Source organism: Stigmatopora argus, chromosome 13 (genome assembly GCF_051989625.1).
Source record: "Stigmatopora argus isolate UIUO_Sarg chromosome 13, RoL_Sarg_1.0, whole genome shotgun sequence".
Classification (NCBI taxonomy): Eukaryota; Metazoa; Chordata; class Actinopteri; order Syngnathiformes; family Syngnathidae; genus Stigmatopora; species Stigmatopora argus.
This window is the reverse complement of record NC_135399.1, coordinates 9,440,214-9,460,923: the sequence shown is the minus strand read 5'-3', so window position 1 is coordinate 9,460,923 and position 20,710 is coordinate 9,440,214. Positions and strand designations below refer to the sequence as shown.

At 39.7% G+C, this 20,710-nt stretch overlaps 1 protein-coding gene across 4 annotated transcripts; it reads right to left on the bottom strand.

The window, feature by feature from the left end:
- Positions 1–1,506: 1,506 nt before the first annotated feature.
- On the bottom strand, positions 1,507–18,876 carry arsh (arylsulfatase H). 4 transcript variants are annotated; one of them, XM_077616695.1, is made up of 13 exons: positions 18,788–18,876; positions 17,969–18,118; positions 17,784–17,905; positions 17,589–17,711; positions 16,417–16,619; positions 14,611–14,831; positions 14,390–14,526; positions 14,161–14,298; positions 13,197–13,356; positions 12,932–13,053; positions 11,496–11,847; positions 5,759–5,954; positions 1,507–1,813 (listed from the first exon to the last, which is right to left on the bottom strand). In XM_077616695.1, the coding sequence occupies exons 1-12, from the start codon at positions 18,790–18,792 to the stop codon at positions 5,927–5,929; spliced, it is 1,761 nt and encodes a 586-aa protein (XP_077472821.1). In that variant the 5' UTR covers positions 18,793–18,876; the 3' UTR covers positions 1,507–1,813; positions 5,759–5,926. The 4 variants fall into 4 exon arrangements, with proteins under 4 accessions (XP_077472821.1, XP_077472819.1, XP_077472820.1 ...); XM_077616693.1 differs by lacking the exons at positions 1,507–1,813; positions 5,759–5,954 and adding an exon at positions 8,601–9,584; XM_077616694.1 differs by lacking the exons at positions 1,507–1,813; positions 5,759–5,954 and adding an exon at positions 9,444–9,783.
- Between the last annotated feature and the right edge of the window lie 1,834 nt (positions 18,877–20,710).

The following is a 20,710-nucleotide window of genomic DNA, read 5'->3' as shown; positions in this document are numbered from 1 at the left end:
CCGTAGTGCCGCTCAATTCGAGGTGCCGTTCAACTAATGCAGGGGTGTCAGATTCGGGTTGGTGCGCGGGCCGCTTTAACGTCAACTTGATTTCACGTGGGCCGGACCATTTTAGATATAATATTTAGATTTTTTTTAATAAATGGATTAAAAGCCCTGAATATTCAGTTTTTTATAGATCTAAAACAATGTTTATTTGAGCTTTTTTATATATATTTAGATTTTACAAAATGATTTTTGAACTAAAAAAACAGAAAAAAATGGATTAAAAAATTACAATTATTGATTTAAAAGGGGGAAATCAGGAAATTTAATTTACATCTATACTCTTCATTTTAATTTGATCCTAAAACAGAAAGTCAGCACTCATGATCTACTTTTCAGGGCCACACAAAATGATGTGGCGGGCCAGATTTGGCCCCTGGGCCGCCACTTTGCCACGAGGGTGCCGTTCTATTTTTCAATTCTTCCACCAAGGTGCCGTTCAATTAGAGGGTGCCGTTCTATTTTTCAATTCTTCCACCAAGGTGCCGTTCAATTAGAGGGTGCCGTTCTATTTTTCAATTCTTCCACCAAGGTGCCGTTCAAATAGAGGTGCCGTTCGATTAGAGGGTGCCATTCTATTTTTCAATTCTTCCACCAAAGAGCCAATTTATTAGAGGTGCCGTTCAAATAGAGGTGCCGCTCAAATAGAGGTTTTACGGTATATGTTCATTGACATGAATATGAATATGTTGATATGTGTTGTCCCTTATTAAATAAATCAAACTCCAAACTACTTCTGGTAGCAAACCTCTACAGGGGATGTTTTCTGCAGCTGTGCAGACAACAACAACAAAAATGCTCATGACCGTCAATTGGTTTGAGCAAGTGCGTAGGATGACAAGGTAAAATGAAAAGAATAAACGCTAGATTGTTAAGTGCAGTTTGGGGGATTGGGAGAGGTGAAAAGCAAAAAATGTGGTTGTCAGAAGTTGAAAAGGTGGTTGGCATAGAAATGAAAGGTTTGGAAAGCAGAAAGTGGCATTTATGCTGTGGGCAGTGAAAAAAAATACCAATAACACTTAGTAGTTTTGTTGCTTTGCTAGTATTTTCATGTATAAAGGCCAGAAGATTGGATTTATTTTTTAATATTTCTAGTATATGTAAAACTCTTGGTGTCATATTTGGTGTGACTGACACTTACATCAAATCCAAGTTGCATAAATTATATTTCTCTGGTTTTGAGTGACAATGTGATATTTCTTTTGGTGATTATAAAAATCAAAACATTTTCAATTCACACAAACTAACGAGTAAACTTGTAAAGCTCGTTTAAATGTTCATCATTTCCATTTGTTTGGCTTGTGTCGTTTTTTTCCCCCTTAATTGTGCTTCCCTGCTTTAGTTTTGAAATATTGGACTGCTGTCATCTGCTCAACCCAAAGTGTTCACCTATTGTCACCAAATATTCAAAAGAGGAAAATCAAGGATGAATCCTGTTTGCTAACTATCATTATTGGTCATAATTTTGTAATTTAACAAATAATGGGTATCATCCATACAATATAATCATTTTTGACCAAACTTCCTTCCGTCTCCATGTCTCTATACTTCATTCTCCTGTCCTCAGCTAATCCATCACTCTCCCCCAACCTTCAACGCAGCCCTTGATGTTTGTGTCCACCTACCTTTCACCTCGATGTTCCCTTCAACTAGAATGACTCTGCGATTTCTCCTCCGGTTTCCAGCTCATCTGTTTTTTCAGTCAGCTCATCCCACTCTCGCCCCGGAGGAAGCCGTCACCTTTCTGACACGGCCATCAGCAAGAACCCTGCAAAGAAGCAAACAAATCATCAATAACCACGAATGTGATGAGCTTGCCTAAAATCATATGGAGCAAATTTAAAAAGATGTTGGGAAAAAAAATAATCAATTCAAATATCTATATTATGCTCGAACCCAGCTAAAGTGTATTATTAATATCCTTATCCTTTCCTTACTTTTATATTTTCTGACTAGATAAATGTAATATCTTATCATTTTTAACATCACGCTTTTCTTTTTTGAAGTTTACTTCCAGTTACCAGGAACTGCCTACACTGAACATTTGCACACTTAAATCTTGTAAAAAGACATTGCGCCTTTCAAAATATTGACGACTGCCAGAGAAATTAAAGACATCTGTGGAGTAAATCTCATGGCATTAACGCCCTTGTAAGGCAACATACGGTATGTGTGTGTTGATTTGTGACAAAAACATATAAACGTCATTTTCTTTATTTGCTCTGGAAATAGTATAAACTATGGGTGTCAAACATACGGCCCGTGGGCCATAAACGGCCAGCTAATGAGACCAATCTGGCCCGTGGAGTTGAAACGCTTATGTATTTTTGACACGGGTGCCGTGAAACCAGAATTTAGTTGTTGTGTGAAAGAGTGCACTTTGCTTAATTTACCATCCTCGGCCACATTCGTTCTTTCGCCCCCTACAGTCAAAATGTGCCGTCAATGGCGGCCAATGATTCAACAAGGAACCTTAAAATGCGAGGAAACCCAGAGAAAGTAGCCTGAAAATGCCCCGAAATCAGCAGAAAGCAGCCACAAACAGGAAGCAGGCCGGGAATTCACAAACGAACTAAGAAGTCATCAGGTTTCCGCAACCTAACACTGACATTGTCAAGTCGGTCTTTTTTGGCACTCAGCTAAACTCGCAGACCCTTCGTAGAGGGACATGAGTCACTCTGGATAAAGTCCATACGTCTGCAATAGACAGGTCTGCTCTGACAGAAGTTTGTGCGTGATACGTCTTTCTCTCTCTCTCTCTCTTTATCGATCCCTTTGGAGCCATTTCGAACTTCCCCATCGGAGTGCATCTCCCCTGCAGAGAAATAGATAAATCATCCGCTGTCTCCGAGCCCTTCTCCCTGAAGAATAACTCTTCTCAACAAGGCCGTAGAATGACTTGAAGTTTTCTGCATCTGTAGATATTCTCTCTCGATTACAGCTCATGTGACCGTTTCCTTTGGAGTCTTCCCTCCTGCGGGGCTCTCTCTCTGATCATAAACGCCACCCCCCCCCTTTGCTTCATCGCCCTTCTGTCTTTCCCGAGCCAGAGGCCTTCTCTCCATCACGGGCTGTCTCGCTTCATCATTTCTCCTCCGTCGAAACATCAATATCTCTCAATCTACTTCCTTCCCGCAGCGAACGGAGTGAGTGACCCTTCAGTCTTCCGTCACCCACTCTGCCTTTGCACACGTCGCCATGACTCCCCATTCGCTTCTCGCCCTGCGGGTAAACATGACCGGCGCTTCGATTACCCTCTTGGCATTTTGTCATTATTATGCCCTTCCTTCCCCAACTCTCCTCCGTTCTCATCTGTCTCAAGATGACAAACGCTTCCATCAGTCGTCCAGACGACGCTGCCTCCTTCCTGCCCCTTTAGTGTTTAGCATCATCTGTCTTTCTGCTTCAGATAAGACGTCCACCCCTAAACATCTATCCTGCAATCTGCGGCGTAAACGCTTTGGTTGACGTTCAGCAAATCGGCCTTCAAAACTGGATTGTAAATGCACTGGTGCACTGTGGGCTTGTTTATACTCCGATTGGGCAGCGCCCTTAATGGCACGAGAGCCTGACGCCGTAACGAGCAATTATTTTCGGTTCTGTTGGCGCGACCGCTTTGTTCTCAACCGGCAACATTGGCCGGTGGCCACTCGGTTTAGTCTAATGGGATATTTGGATAATAGCGATCAGAAATGTGACGCTCATTTTAGCTTTCGTGACAATGCATACGGACAAGGAGACTGAAATGGAATAGCGGGACAGAATGTCTCAGTATTAAAAGCGGGAGTACAAACAGGCACGTAATGGATGTGGAGTCATTCAGATTTTAAAAACAAGTCGTGATGTTAGACTAGGAATGTCCGCCATGAAATAAGAGCCAATTGAACAATGTAGTGAGGTTAATTCATGCAAGATTAGCAAGCGTTATCATACTTGCATTGTTTTCTTTTTCTCAATTCACCGCATTAATTCCGGCGAGGAAGTTATCTGGCAAACAATGACGACTTGTCTAATCAAAATGCAAATGTGATGGGATTAAAATTAAACCTTGCTTTTGCCCACTTGTCTATCATGAAGCTTTGGTTATCCAATGCCCTTGACAATAATACACGTCCAATCCATTTGAACTAGGAGAGGCTGGCAGCCCTCCCGGTTCTGGGTTGGACATGTAATGCCGTCAGTGGCGGCCCCCTCGCATTAATAAATTGGAAATGCAGGCATGAAAACGTGTTCAAATCCTCGAGTAGTAAAAGTACTTTAAAAAGTGAGACCTATTTATATGCCGCATCATGAACTTCATCCTTGTTTTGTGGCAAAGGACCGCTTCAATTTTCTGATGTGAAAACTAAAGTCCTCTTGTCATGAGGCTTAAGCCTCAAGTTTAGATTAGTTTTATAATTATTGAGACTCCCTATGCTTCTCCAAGTCTCTGATGATGCTCTGACTTCAACCTCTCCCGGGCCACCGGATTCACCAACTCATGGTGATTCAAATGACTGCTGTCATTATTTTACTATATTTACATGAGATTCTCAAACAACGACTCAATAAGCAATTAAAATGTGTTCCGTTACAATGTCTATAAACATCGAGAGGGGTCATTTAAAACGAAACAAAATTCTACCTAATACCTTCACTCGTTAACTCGTTAACTTTGATAGACATCCAATCAATTTGAACCTTTCACAATGAAATTTCCCGAATACGGGATGAATAAAGTTATCCAATCCAATCTATCTGGGGTTAGCCAAAACACTAAATCTTCCCAATTTTGAAATGAGACAAGAAGAAACAAAGAAAAGTATTTTTTCCAGAATATTCTTGTTAGCTGGGGACCAAATTAACTGCTATTTCCACTCTAAAGTTTGATATGTATAATGTTTTTATATATATATATATATATATATATATATATATATATATATATACATACATATATACATATATACATACATATATACATATATACATATATACACATATATACATATATACATATATACACATATATACATATATACATGTATATATACATATATATATATATATACATACATATATACATATATACACATATACACATATACATATATACATATATACACATATACATATATACATATATACATATATACACATATACATATATACATATATACACATACATATATACATGTATACACATATATATATACATATACACGTATATATATATACATATACACATATATATATACATATACACATATATATATACATATACACGTATATATATACATATACACGTATATATATACATATACACGTATATATATATACATATACACGTATATATATATATATACATACACACATGTATATACATATATATACATATATATACATGTATATACATATATATACATGTATATACATACATATATATATACATGTATATATTTACATATATATACATATATACACGTATATATATATACACACATACACATATATATACACACATACATAGACACATTCACACATATACACACACATATACACTTACATATACTATATACATATACACACAAATAGACACAGACACATACTATACACACATACATACACATATATATACACATACACATACTATATACATATACACATACATGAGGTTACAAAATGTTTGACCAAATTTCGTAGGCCAATAATTTTGACAAATGCTTATACATACCTAAATTGGCAGGACGGAGCAACATTCCAGCCCTTTTCTTGAAATTTTTGGTGCCAAGTCCTAATTTGTTTTGTAGTTGGTGCCTTCTATGCAAAATTTGTGAAGAGGTCACGCTGCACTGTCTTCGGTGACTGAGTCCGAGCATGCTCTAACACCCAAAATGCCTTTTCATTTGAAGTGAAGGGCATTTCTTAACCTGAAAAGATAGAAATAGCAAACGTTACACACAAAAACCTGAAACGCTTCTACACAAGCTGTAAAAATTTGAGGTCCATCCAATGAAAATTGTCAACATGGTTGGTCAACGAAATGGGCTCAAACATTTTGGAACACCCTGTATGTGTATGGATATGTACGTATGTGTGTGTGGGTGTGTGTGAGGTGTCAGAGCTCCCCAACATTAAGTAATAACTACACAATAAATCAGTCAAATAGATTTTTATGGAATAATCTATTGAACAACTTTTTGCTCGATTTCCATTCTCTTATCTGCTGCTCTCTTATCAGTTGCATTAGAAGACAATTGACACCAATATTTATTCCATGTTACAAATATATGCATAGTTTTTTTTTCGCCACCCAAAATGTATTCCTTTTCCTGCGGTAACAATTTTTCTTAACTACACCAATAACAGTTATATCTTGACAGTCTTATGGGCATGCTTGTCAAAATGAAAAAAAAATATTGATGCATAGGTCAGGAAACCAATCTACGATATTTTGTAATAAAACTATTCAAAAGATAAACAAGCTATTTCTACATGGAATAATAAACAAAGTTTCCGAGAATATTTCAGTGCAACATTTCTGTGACTAAATACACCCACACTAGATTGCAACATTTTTATAAACAAATCTTTCTTAATGCATTGCTTGCCATGATGGACATTGTTTTGCCCGAGGGGAAAAAAAGTATCTTCAAATTGGCTTAAAATGATCAGGAAGTGACCATCTGTCGGAATAATTGAACATAGTTATCATTTATTTGTTTTTATAGTATGTGCTTATCAGCTTGGCATTGGAAAGTTAGAAAAAAAAAAAACTTCTGTTCTTAATAGTTTCATTTGTGCTTAATAAAGATGAAATACATGCTGCCGCATTCGAGTAAATTACATAATGACACACCCACTCACATAATAGATGTTTTTGCTCCAATATCATTCAAACGTGCTTCAACATCAACAGGAATTTGCCTCAAATCAGCAAAAAGTGATGAAGAAACACCTCACAATCAAAGGCTAACCAAAAAAATAATATGAGACCTATCCCTGCGCCAAAATACACAGGAAATTATCCTAATGGAAAGGAAGTGATCCCACAAAGCCTCAAAACATTCACAACAAAGCCCATAATTGCCCTAAATTTGGAAGGAACTCACCCACATTCAACTCATTTACAATGATCGACGTCCAATCCCTTTACACTAGGAAGATTGGCTCTGAATGCTGAATCCTCGAAAAATTCAATGAGATTTCACATCACTAGTCATCAATCAAAATCTAGCCGTACATCACTCACTGAAAACCGGAGTCAGAAATGTGTGTTCAGTGGCGATTGGAGTGTTTCAAAACATGAGTCGCCAAGTCCTTAGTGTACCGCCAAGCCTTTGCTACACTACAAGCTGACCTACTTTGAAGAAAAAGGAGTGTTTGGGGGTCCGCGACAATAAAAGCGAGCTGTCCAAATCCTTGACTTTCCCATCACTAGCAAGAAACAGGCCGTACATCACGTATTAAAGCACCTATCGTAAAAATAAGGTGACTGACATCACTGGAATATCTGCAGGAGGAGATGTAATACAGACAGAGGCGGCCTCGTATGCGTTTGAAATCAGGCGTCCAATATAGGAGGTGGTTGCCTTGATGAAAACCTGCTATTTGCTCAAATGAAAATGGCTGCACTGACCTCTTCTCAATAAGCGAGAGTCATTCATCATTTCTGCAGCACTGGAGTGTTTCCGTTAACGTGGAAAAGTAGCACACCCAGCAGAGCTTTATGAGCTCACGCTCCCAGCCAAATTCTGCTAGATAAAAAGGTCCAGGAGATAAGCTCAGGCTGTGTGTGTGTGTGTGTGTGTGTGTGTGTGTGTGTGTGTGTGTGTGTGTGTGTGTGCAGAAAAGTAATTGTCCCATTAGTTTGCTTATTACGCTATCTGTTTCTCATCAACTCCACCTCGCTAAATATTTCCTGTAAGAGAAAAAGCACGTTTATAGCATCAACGACAGTGTATGTGCGATACAAATGTTCAATATAGTAACTGTAATACTGCACTAAGTGAAAGTGACAAAAATAATAATGGTTTTTACAGGGAGGCTTTTTTTTTTCTTAAAATGGAACTCCAAATGACCCAAAACTGCTGTTTTGCTCTCCTGTGGCAGTCTGTGAGGAGGGGTGGTTAGATGTGGGTAACATATTGCTGGCGGATGTGCTCTGATCAAAATCAGGTGGCTTTGAAATGTGGACAAAATCAGATATGGCCCGTCAATGCAAGCTTGACAACATGGAAGTACACCAAATGGTGGCAAAAAATGACCCAAAAAGCACCAAAAACGACTTGAAACGAAGCACCGATATATTGAGATGGCAAACTAGATTAATCTGTATTGAAGAAAAATAATTGCCAGTAGAGTAGAGTGGAGATAATCTAAAACCATGCTTTAATTATTGGTCTTTTAATGTTTACATAAGCTTGTGGATTTACTTACTCGCTACAGTTCCATTAGCGTTAACACCACCATATAGAATAAGTGGCACTTTGAAATGTACACATAAATAGCCCAAAGACAAAAAAATAGAGCGCACCACTTAGACTTGCTGCGTGAATCCATTTTAAGAGTTATTTGTGGGAATATATGAAGACCGGCTGTTAGGGTTAGCACTTAAAGCATACATACAAACAAAGTAAACATGTGCAAGAATGTACCACTGAGGCTGATTAAATTCCATAACACTTTTTCACAATTCATATTTTATTATTGAAATATTTGTTTTCCATTATTCATGCATTTGCCATTAGGTGTTAGCTCTCATTTCATGTAGAGTAAGATTGCAGGCATCCAGTTAAATGGATTGGTGGACATCTATTCCCATCAAGGGCAACTCAAAGAAAATCCACATAAAAATATATTCTAAAGCTTCACAACTATGTCTCAACTGTATTCAATACAGTGTCATTCTGGAAAGAACCTCATTAATCATACAGTAAGCCATATTCAGCAGTTTAAGTATTCATATCGTTTTTTTTGTTACATTATCATACTGCATTTGAAATAAGCTCACATATAATAGTAGGAAGGTGCAGAAAAAGGTGTGGGTTAGGTGGGCTGTCTCCCTCAGGTCACATGCAGCTTCTCCTCGCATCCCCGCTATTTCAAGCCGCCCTTTAATATTCCGCTTTTCTCTCTGCATCTGTGTGTGCGTGTCAAAGCGGGTGTTGCAAAAAAAATGCTTTATGGCTTCTCCTGCAAAACTGACCTTTGCAGAAAGCGGCCTCACCCGCTCGGAACATAATATACAGAGATGCGTGCGTTTTTGCTGCACGTGCGCCGGTGACATGATGAACAACCGGCATCCTTCCTTCCATCCCACCAGCCATGATTAACATTGATGCACGGGCGAACGTTATTAGGGACGCTCGGCTGCGTGATTTACGTCCCGGCGAGATAGAACAGAGGAGCCGCTGCAATGAACTTCAAGTGGATTGGAGGCACTTCTCTCCACGGCCAGGATTGGGTGGGTAGTAAATACCGTGGCTGGGAGCGCAACGATTACTGTAATGATGTACGTGACGTTTGCCCGACTATACTTGCAGATGCAAGCGGAATATCTGCAGGCAACATGGAGAAGGAGGAGGAGGAGATGAAGAGAGCAGTTGGCGGAGGTGGAGGAGAAAAAAGGAGGAGATCGGGGATGGGAAGAAGAGCAATTATTGGCTTCTGCTGCAGCCAACTCTGATGTTTTGACAGTCAGCCACTGCTGGAGGGGGACAGGCCAAGTGCTGATGATGATGAATGATGACACTGAGGCTGGAGAGGTTCACACAGTCTTTACAGTCTTTTATTGGGGAGGATACAGTACGGAGAGCCACGGGGGGATTCTTACGGGCCCACCGGGACTATATCCACCCTAGCATATATCCACCCTAGCATTTTGGAGTCTTTCACTTGCTGAGAGTTAGCTCAATGAAAATTCCAATGCCGAAACAGGCCATAACCAAGTGGAGGGTTGGATGGAGTATGTTAAAGAGAGACCAAAGTGCAGTGTCATGCATGCACACGTGTCTCTTCCCCTTAAATTTCCGTGGAAGGCTTAAAAAAATAACTAACATCTTTATTTCTAAAGATAAAATATATTTTCAATGAATGAGATTTGAATGATGAGATTTTTTTTTCTTATATCAATGCTCACTATTAATGTTGGAATGTGACACACCTGTCTCAACTCCAAGTATTTTTTAACCGCTGTTATAATTTTGAAAACCATCATATATTTAAAATTCTTTGTTCTTTTTAAATCTCACATCCTGTCCATCTTTTGACAGGGATGATTTACACATGACTAAAAAGTTTTGTGTCAATGACACAAACACACAAAAAATAATCATGAAACAATCATTTGCCGTCTAAACACACAAATTTGTATTTTTGGTCGTATGGTTGTTTGTTGAAAATTACTATGTGCCCCATAAGCAAAACAAAACTGTGATAGGCAAGCAATAGCAACGAAAGTCTTTCTTAAATCATTATAAAAAAAGAAAACATGTCACACAATAGACCTTGTTGCTAAGCAAAATTCAGGAAGTGCAACCATTAGAAGCTTTTCAGAAAAACAGCAAATAAAACCTTGAACCTTCACACAACATACTGTAAAACAGTAAGGATGGCAACGCGATGCAACAGAATAGCTACATTAATTGTTGCTAAGCACAAGTCAAAGGGGCAAATTATTTGTCACTTCCGTTAAGTTGGCAGTACCTCTTGAAAGATACTCCATGCTCTTAACAAGATGTCATATTTTGGTACACCATTCATCAGTGAATAATCATTTTTAGTGCCCTTGACACCAATAGATCACCACTTTATTTGGATTGGACATCTATGAGCGTCAATAGCTGCCTTGAGATACCATCGACCTCAAAGACCCTAGAGCACAGGTGTCAAAGTAGCGGCCCGGGGGCCAAATCTGGCCCGCCGCATCATTTTGTGTGGCCCGGGAAAGTAAATCATGAGTGCCGACTTTCTGTTTTAGGATCAAATTAAAATGAAGAGGTACATTAAATTTCCTGATTTCCCCCCTTTTAAATCGATAATTGCTATTTTTTAATCCATATTTTCTTTGTTTTTAGTTCAAAAATCATTTTGTAAAATCTAACAATATATAAAAAAAGCTAAAATAAACATTGTTTTAGATCGGCAAAAAACAGAATATTCAGGGCCTTTAATCCAGTTCATTTAATCAATTTATATTTAAAAAATCCAAATATTATATCTAATATAAAGCGGCCCGCGAACCAACCCGAGTCTGACACCCTTGCCCTAGAGGGACCACGGACAAATCGGCTACAGTACTACTTTATATATAAGAAAAGCATTTACGTTTTAGTTTTTATCTACTAATCCCCCTCCTTTATCAGAGACATGTTAGCCAAACACAGTCTCTCTCTGCCCTCTACAGACAAACATTGCAAATTACAATCTTCCATAAAACACACAAATGGTCAAATACTGGTCTGAATTACCTCGTGTCTTCTTTGCAGGAACAGAAGGGGAACGTTCCACAACAGGGCTGAAGCCAGGGCCTCCACAGAATCTTCTCCAAGGTAAGCTGATTTGGCCGCTCGCCCGTCAAGGAGCGCCGATGCACTTCCGCAGCTTCGGCGACCTGACGGAGAGCCTCGGCGTAGCGCGGCTCCGTGTCGGGCCCGAGCGGACGAGACTCCGAGGGGTCTCGGGAAAGGTCAAAGAGAAGAGGAGGGTCGTGGCGTGTCACGTGAGTCCCGTGACAAAGGCAGATTTTTGTGTCGTAGCAGCCGCCAGCCCCCGGAGGGAAGAAGTTTGGGGTGACAAAGTGCACCTTAAAAATGGAGTCGCCTGTGAAAAATGACAGGTGGCTGATGTTGAATTTGAAAAGGGGGAGAAAATACTGAAATTACAACATTTCTCTGGGAATTTTGAACTTGGTAACAAAATTATACAAGTTAGAGAAGACTGTGTAAATTTTGCTTGCAGTAGCTACAATGGTAAAAAAGTCTTATTTTACTGTGAACAAACTGTATTTATTCAAAGCCAAAAATGCCCCAAAAGCATACCTGTCAACCTCTGCCGATAACTGCCCTTATAAATGATTATGATTCCCCTTACAAACCCCCCCCAAAACTTACAAACACCGTACGAGCCCCCCAAAAAACCTTACAAACAGTTTTTTGGGGGTTTGTAAGGGGAATCATAATCATTTATAAGGGCAGTTATCGGCAGAGGTTGACAGGTATGCAAAAGTGCAACTTTGGCGGGAGTAAATTTTTTTACATTTTTGTCATTTGTAATGTTGCTTTTATGGTTTTACCAAAATTTCGAAAGTTCCGGGTAATGATAAGAACTGGCATCAGGAAGCTCGGCACAGCCTCAATATACCAGACTACCATAGTCAATTTTGGAAAATTCCAGCACTATGATGGAAATGGAAGGTTAGGTTCCATTGGGTTAAATTTAGTTTATTTTAATTAATTTAATGCACACTGGCAAGGTCTACATGCACAAGAGTTGCACGGCAATGTCAACACACAGACATGATAACGCAAATTTTACCATTTCCCTATTTGATCAACCCCAAAAAACGTTTTTTTTGGGGGGGGGTTAAACACCCTATTCAGGTACTTTCTCCCACCAAAATAATGTTAACTTCAATTCTTTCCACTACACTAAGAAGTCATGAGTTTCCCCCTCACTCCAAAAGCATTTTGTATTTTTTTTACCACATAATAAACAGCAGCAACAACAACTTCCTGGGATCAAAACCATTTCGTGCAAACTTAACACGTACAAACAAAAAAATCATATATTTACCTACAAAAGACCACATTTATAAACACATTTACATGGCATTGCGTGACCAGGATATTGCTAAATGGCTCCTTGGCTACATGCAAACAACATTAGAAAATGGGACTTTACTTACTGTCTTGTGGGTGCCAGCGTGCTGCATGAAGATGGCTTCCACAGTAATGAAACATGAACTCATGCTCTGATCGATCCACCTTTCCTTCTAACAGCGGCATGAGGTTATAACCATCTAAGTGTCTGGAATTGAAACTTGCATGAGTACAGTCACAGGCTGTCATTTGCGACGCTAGATATCCAATCCATTTGGAGGAGGAGAGAAAGAGAGCCCTCTCAGTCCTCCCAGTGGATTGGACGTCTAGCGGTGTCAATGGCTTGCTTACCTGTCTGGTTGGAAATCCCCAGCCAGGTGTTTCAGTGTGGGGTATATATCCATAAGGCTAGTAGGCTCGTCTACCACTTGCCCAGCTTCCAGTCGACCCGGCCAGCGGAAGATTCCGGGAACCCTGATGCCGCCTTCCCAGCCCCCCATGGATTTGCCACCTTGACAGGACAACAATCGTTTCAGAAAAAGAAATTGTACTTAAATGTACAAAACGCCCCGAACAGGGGTTTCAGATGTATTCCACATCAGAATAAAAAGATCGTTTCACCAACTGGTGTCCTGGAAGTGCAATCAGCAGATTGCAGTCAGGGGCTGTTTGTTTCAGCAGAAACCTCATTGGTTGAACTCTATGCTGGATCTATTGAATTAAAAACTTGAGCCCACTGTGGCTGGCTTTGCATCAGTTTATAGTCTCACTAGGCTATGTTTTTATACCCACTAATTAAACAATTGAATCTTGTAAAAGATAATTCAAAAAATAAATGATCAAGACTTTGGCTTATCCCCTCAGGGGTTGCCATGACAAACCTGGAGAATCGGCTGCAATTTATAAAAACAACTGAGAAGGACTTAAGAAAAATATCTTATTCTTTTAAAAACTTTCTTTTATATTAACTATATTCAGCCTGTCGTTGTTGCTTAGATTTATTTTTTCCTAGTCCTCCAATCAAACTGTTAAATTCAAATGTTGATATACGTTCATACAAAGACAATGGTTCACCAATTTCGTTATACGCAGCTGTGTATGATGACAATAAAGGCTTTTGATTTGATTTGATTTGGTTGAAATGAAACTAAAGGTTTAGTGTTACTGGTCACGTGAACTTCCACGCTTTGACACCCGGTGGCAAAAATTAAGCATCATTTGTCACTGGTCAAGTGATATTTTCGTCGTCAATACACGCCTTAACACGACACTTAATTTTACACTTGACACATGCTTTGAAAGCCAAGGCACACACCTTTATAAATGCCATTCCATCCTCCACTTTGACCAATCAGAGGATGAGAATCTTCAAGGTGTCCACCATGATCTGACGTGAAGTATATCAAAGTGTTGTTCGTCAGGCCCAATGAATCTACAGTCTTGGTAAGTTCACCTAGAAAAGACCATTTTGCCGATTATATTTGGTCAAATATAACATTTTGCACTCTCGTGAAATTTCTAAATTTTAATTATTTCATGCTCACCCACAATCCAGTCCATTTCTTCTACGTCATCGCCGTAGCAGCCGTGGCGGCTTCTGCCGGCGAATGAGGGCGTGCGGAAGAGCGGCGTGTGGACGTGAGCCAGAGAGAAAAACAGAAGAAATGGTTGACGAACATTCCTGGACAGATGGGGGAAAAACACACATGAGCGTGAGCACACGCTGTTCCCAAATAACAGAATGTGTGCCTTCTGGTGTTCAAACCTTTGGATAAACCGCTGTGCTTCGGTCAGCAACCTGTGAGGCAATGTGTCCATTGTCATGGGCTGCTCCACCACCTCCTGGTCCCTCATGATGATGCAGTTCCACCGGGGCAGAAATCCGAAGGGTACGTACCACACTGCGACCGCCAGGACGCCCAACGTAAAGACCAAGAACAAGAGCCGTAGGCTGATTTCCACCAGGCCGCCAACACGTACGCATACCTGGGTATGCAGGCATTTTTTAATTTTTATTATTATTATTTTTTAAATATTTAAAACAGAAACCGTTTTAACCCCTTGATGCCTGAATTTACAGTGCCACTGATGATGCTAGATGTCCAATCAAGTTGCATCTAACCATCAATCTACAGTAGATTGAAATGAGTTTGTCACTTGTCTCTTGTTTTCCAAGATGGCGGCGCGCACAGGTGCAGCGGCTCAATGCTCTCCAGTTTGGTGTCGTTCATTATTTACTATCAGAGAGTGATTAACACTGCCCAGAAGATCGCCGGCTGCTCTCTCCCCTCACTGGAAGACATTGCCAGCCCTCATTACCTCAGCAGAGCCAGGAACATTGTCTGGGACCCATACCACCCTGGTCACAACCTGTTCCAGCTGCTGCCCTCTGGCAGACGCTACAGGTCTCACAAAGTACGGACAAATAGGCTTAAGGACAGTTTTTCCCACATACATCAGGACTCTAAACTTGCGGTAGCACGGCACACAATGCCTTCTGTGTAATAACTTCAGGGTGAGGTAACGTGAAAAGACGTTGGGCGGTGATCTGCCTCCTACTGGCTGAGTGAAGGTAAGTGATCCGCTCGGGGGATGATCCATCACGGCAGAATGCCAGCGAGTCTGAAATTATCACTTATCTGGGCACCTTATGGAGAAGCACTACCAATTTCGTCATACGCAGCTTTTGGGTATGATGACAATTAGGCTTCTGTCGACTCACTGATGATGACAAAGCCTATGTCCGATTATATTATATATTATGTAGTCGTCCAATCTATTTGACATGGGTGTATGGTTAGCCCTCCCACTGCAAATTGATTGGACATCGACGGCAGCCAGAGTTTCATATAAATAAAGTATTAGAGGAATACATATTAAGTGGGTAAAAAATGTAGCAAAGAAAAAGATACTGAAGGTATAAAAATAGAAAAAATTAGTTGATTCCCTCCAATGCGTTGAAATGCATATTTGATAAATGTAAATTCAGGCATCAAGGGGTTAAAGGAAAATAGTAGTCAATATATAGTAGTTTCAGTTGAATACAGCTGAACCGTACTTGATTAACTCATTCGCTGCCACGGCAATAAATATCAAACACTTGTACATTTGAACTGGGATGGATGGCATTGAAATGATCATATTTACATGCCATAAATCATTTGATCGCTGCCAGCCTCTCATCGTCTGTTGGATTGGACGTATGTCACAGTCAATAGCAACCAATATTAATTCATGAAATTAACATTAAAGCTCATCCAACAGTCGCAAGGTTATTGAGCTGTTTCCTTAATTTCGGTGTTCTAAGAGATAATTTGATAAAGTTACAGTGGGGTTAAAGAATTGTTTTTTAAAAGCTCATTTTCTTAAGTAATACTGGTTCGTCTATCAATGTCAGTGGCAACCAATGAGTTGTAGTGTCTCCAAAACCATTGTTTGAACATTTAACTTTTTGCATACCACTAAAACAAGCGTGCCTATTACTTGTCCAACTTGTACAACCAGGCTTACAACAACATGCAGAAAGAGAAAAACCTAAGGAAAAGTGAGGGAATTTCCAATTCAGCCTTACCATTGTGAAAAGTCCAACCACTAACAACATGGACAGTTTTTGGAGCGCATTCTCCAGCCAGGGCAAGATATCCGACTCCATTCCCGGAATGCAGTTCTTGAATAAAGTAAAAGGCAGGCCGTAGAAGAAATTAAAGCCATGCTGATTGGGATGGTGACAGTGATCCCTTCTGCCCTCACAGTTTAAACCTAGGTGCCATTTACCTGCAGAGTATAAGTCACATTAGTGCTGATATGAAAAAAAAACTGGTCACAATATAGACTATCAAAATACTTAGAGATAATACATTTTACATTTACATTTTCCAACCAGTGTCCTTATTAAAATGTAAAGGATTTCATTTTTTTGGGGGGGTGAGATATGTACAGTGGTACCTCGACCTACGAGCAGCTCTACCTACGAGATGCTCGCGATACAATGAAAATTTCGACCAAATAATTCGCCCCAGATACAAGAAAAATTTCGAGATGCGAGAAAGCCAGGTGGCCATGACATGAGAGGCTGTTTATCCTTGTAGCGCACTGTCTTTTTTGGCCGCATCTCTTTCGTGTATAACTACTATATCTACGAGGACTGAACGATTTATTCAGACGAGTTTCGACCAGGAAACGCACAACTCGCATGCGCGGGCAAAAAGAGGGCTTTCTGGGTAATGAAGTATACTCGTGCACACAACACCGATAACCAATGGCACCCTTTCTCAGAATAAAACTTCATTACCTACAATCAATACGTGGGTAGGCTGAGCTGTTGCATTTCCTGTTTTTCCTTCCTTAGCCTGTTAGCTCCCGCGATCGTTCATTCAAGACTACTTCTCGTTGGTCCTATTGTGAGGACATTTGTGTGCATCATTTTCGGAATATTTTGAAGGGAATACAACAGCAACGTGAGAGTGGAGGCGTGGCAAACTGCTAACCCGCCCAGAACGAAGGTAAAAAATAAAATTAAAATAAAAAATAGATTTCAGTTTTGTGTAAAGTTACATTAAACATATGTTTGAGTGTGTCTGTATATATTAATCCAAGTTAATTTAAATTTGTTTGTTGCGTCATGAGTGCGTTATCGTGGAAAGATACCAGAGTTGAAATCATGCAATACAATAACAGACCACTAGAGGATACTTGTGGACCACAATTTCGTGATGGAAAGCACTACAGTAAACAAGCACTCACCAATAAGGCCAGTGGTGTATCCGTGTTGCTGCAACCTCTTGGCAAAGGTGGTCTCATTGGGTGGGAGCCCGCCAGAACCCGCCAGGAACAAATTTACCTGCACTGCGCCTGATCCCGCCATCCCTAAAAAGAACAGCATGTCAAGAAACAGACAATATACAGCAGAATATATCGTAATAGTCTTTGTTAAAAGACCTGAGCGGACCGCGTAACGCCCAGTCATGAAAGCGGCTCGGCTCGGGGTGCAAAGTGGGGCCGCCGTGATGTGCTGAGTCAGCTTCACCCCTTCGGAGGCCAGCCTGTCAATGTTGGGGGTCCTGAAATGGCACGTTACAGATTGGAAGACAGCTACGTGACTGCATCATCAATTTGGGCCTGACCTGATGGTGCTGTTGCCGTAGCAACCCAAGTCGCCGATTCCTAAATCGTCCGCCATCACCAGAACAACGTTGGGCTTCCTGATGTTTTCCTCTGCTGAAATCTCATTCGCTCGCGAAAGGAGGAGGAGAGCAGCGGCGAGCAACGAGGACCTTATTGGAAATATACATATTTTCAGCTTTTAACTTGATAATTTTACATTTTGGAGTAAAATGATTGAAAACTAGAAAAAAAGCTATTAATGGAGAGATTTTAGAGGAATGCTTTTCTCTGATATCATTCAATTCCTGTACATTTTCAGCCACTTGCTACTAATTTTAAGGCATAGATTGGACGTCAAGCGCCGTCAATGGCATGCAATGAGTTAACAAGGAAGTGCCCGAAAAATGAAAGGGACCAAAAATGGACATGATTCATGTTAAAAAATGCCCTTTTTTTCATTCCTGAATAAGAAATTAAATAAACAAAACGCAAAACTGTCATGACTAAATTGGAAAACGTTTTTATTTTGACTTTCATTAACTCTGCTGAGTTTAGTGCGATCTCTTTCAATTTACGTGCACGCTGAGTCTATTGTAACCCGAGATCACCTGCACATTGGTATGTAGTATAAATAACGAATTTAAAAGGCATGAACGCGTGACCTTTGACGCATGGTTAAAAAGTCTCTATTCCCCAAACATTTCTAGATTTCCGGTCAAAATACGTGAAAATCGTCCTAACGTCAATGCCTACACAAGTATGACAAGTGCATATACGTTTTGGTGGTATAGCTAGAGTAAATCAAACAGTGCACCCTTTTTGAATAAATATAGATTTACCGCATATCTGCAAAAGTTTGCGTGGCGTTCCTGCAGCGTGCATTGAAGACGCGTTGCCGTTAAGCAATCTCTTCTGTCGTAATGACACACCACGACTACCGTAAAAGTGACAATTACTACAAATACGTACAACTGACGAGTGAAACCATTTGAAATATACTAAAGACTTTATTTATTTATAAGATGTTTAACTTTACATTTTAAATATTTAGAAGAAAATGTAAGTAATGAAAAAGAGACATCCAACAAAAAACTACAAACAGAAGTTGTGAAAAATTTGGAAACTGTAAAATTATAAAACAAGTCATGTTTTAATCATATTTGACTTAAAAAATGTTAAATATTTTGAAAAATAATTAACCTACAATTCATGACCTGAATTTAAACTTCCATTCGAATTCATAAGAGGAATGTGGCAGTGTGAGTACATTATCTAATATGCTTTGATTAAAAAAAATGTTCAATAAAATGGTCAAATAGAAAGCAAGACCAATTAAAACTGTGTTAAATTTAGCTCTTTGACATAATTTAAATCAATTACAAGTGTTTGGTGATAAACATGAAAAACATCTATATTAAAACACACACAGTAAAGTATAAAGTATATATTTCTCAATATTTTTAAAGAAAACACCGACCATAAACAGTGATAGACATCCAATCTAATGGAGTCTGTGTCTATTGTCGTACATACGCCCTCGTTTATGACTTGACAACAATCCCCAATCAGTTTTTGACAAACAACCCCAACTCGTGTTTAAGGCCAAAAGCTAAAGTTTTGCGTAGGAAGCAAATACTATGCTAGAGCAGAGGTGCCCATTATATAGATTGCGATCTACCAGTAGTTCGGCAAGGAACTATTGGTAGATTGCCAAGGTATTATTGGTAGATTGCACAACACTAACATTTTGATCCCTCCCCTCTGTTGATTTCCATATTAGGCTCTTATGAATTTGGCATGTCTGCAGTAAGCTTCAGCGTGACTCCATAGTGGATTTTTACCCCCGTTCCCTGCCACTCCCATACATGTTGATAGAGTGAGTCTAATGCGTGGTTATATCATTACATAATTGCTGAGCTTTGTCGGTGGCCTGTAAAAAAGAGAGATCATGGAAGGTTAATTCCTTGAAAAGTAGATCTTTGAGCAAAAAAGTTTGAACACACTTGCAGTAAGTCATGTGTGAAACCTTTCCACAAATGTGGTATGTTCGAAGTCCAATCACTGGATTGCAGTCAGGTGCTTCCCGCTTTGGCACAACCCCCACTTGTTAAAGTGTCCGTGGAACAAAAAGCTGCACCCGCAGCGGCCCTTCAAAGATCGCTTCGCCCACCCCTGAATTCTAACCCTAACAACAAAGCATACCTTACAAACACTGTACGAGTCGTACGGTGTTTGTAAGGTTTTTTGGGGGTTTGTAAGGGGAATCATAATCATTTATAAGGGCAGTTATCGGCAGAGGTTGACAGGTATGACAAGGTAGATCACGGGAGGTTGGCTCATTGAAAAGTAGATATTGGAGCGAAAAAGTGTGAGCGCTTCTGTGCTAGAAAATGTGAATCAACAGCCCAAAAAAGAATAGTGACCTGGATTTTCTTTTAATTGACCCTAATCAATTTCAATTACATTGCAATGTAATGGTATTTATTTATTTTTTTTCTAGGCACAATTATGGTACTCGGACTTTTGGTCGCCAGACTTTTGGTCGCCGGACGTTTGGTCGCCCGGAAGGTTATTGATGATTACCATTTAAAATTGTTGCTCAAATTCCCTAAATACAAACTGCAAATTATTATCTGGTCATACTTAATGCCCTATTAATTATTAGGCTAAAGAAAAGCTCCAAATTTCCCGTACTTTTATTGTGTTTTGTTGGAGAACTTGTTAAGACCCTGACTAGCGTCCCTTCCGGACGTTTGGTCACC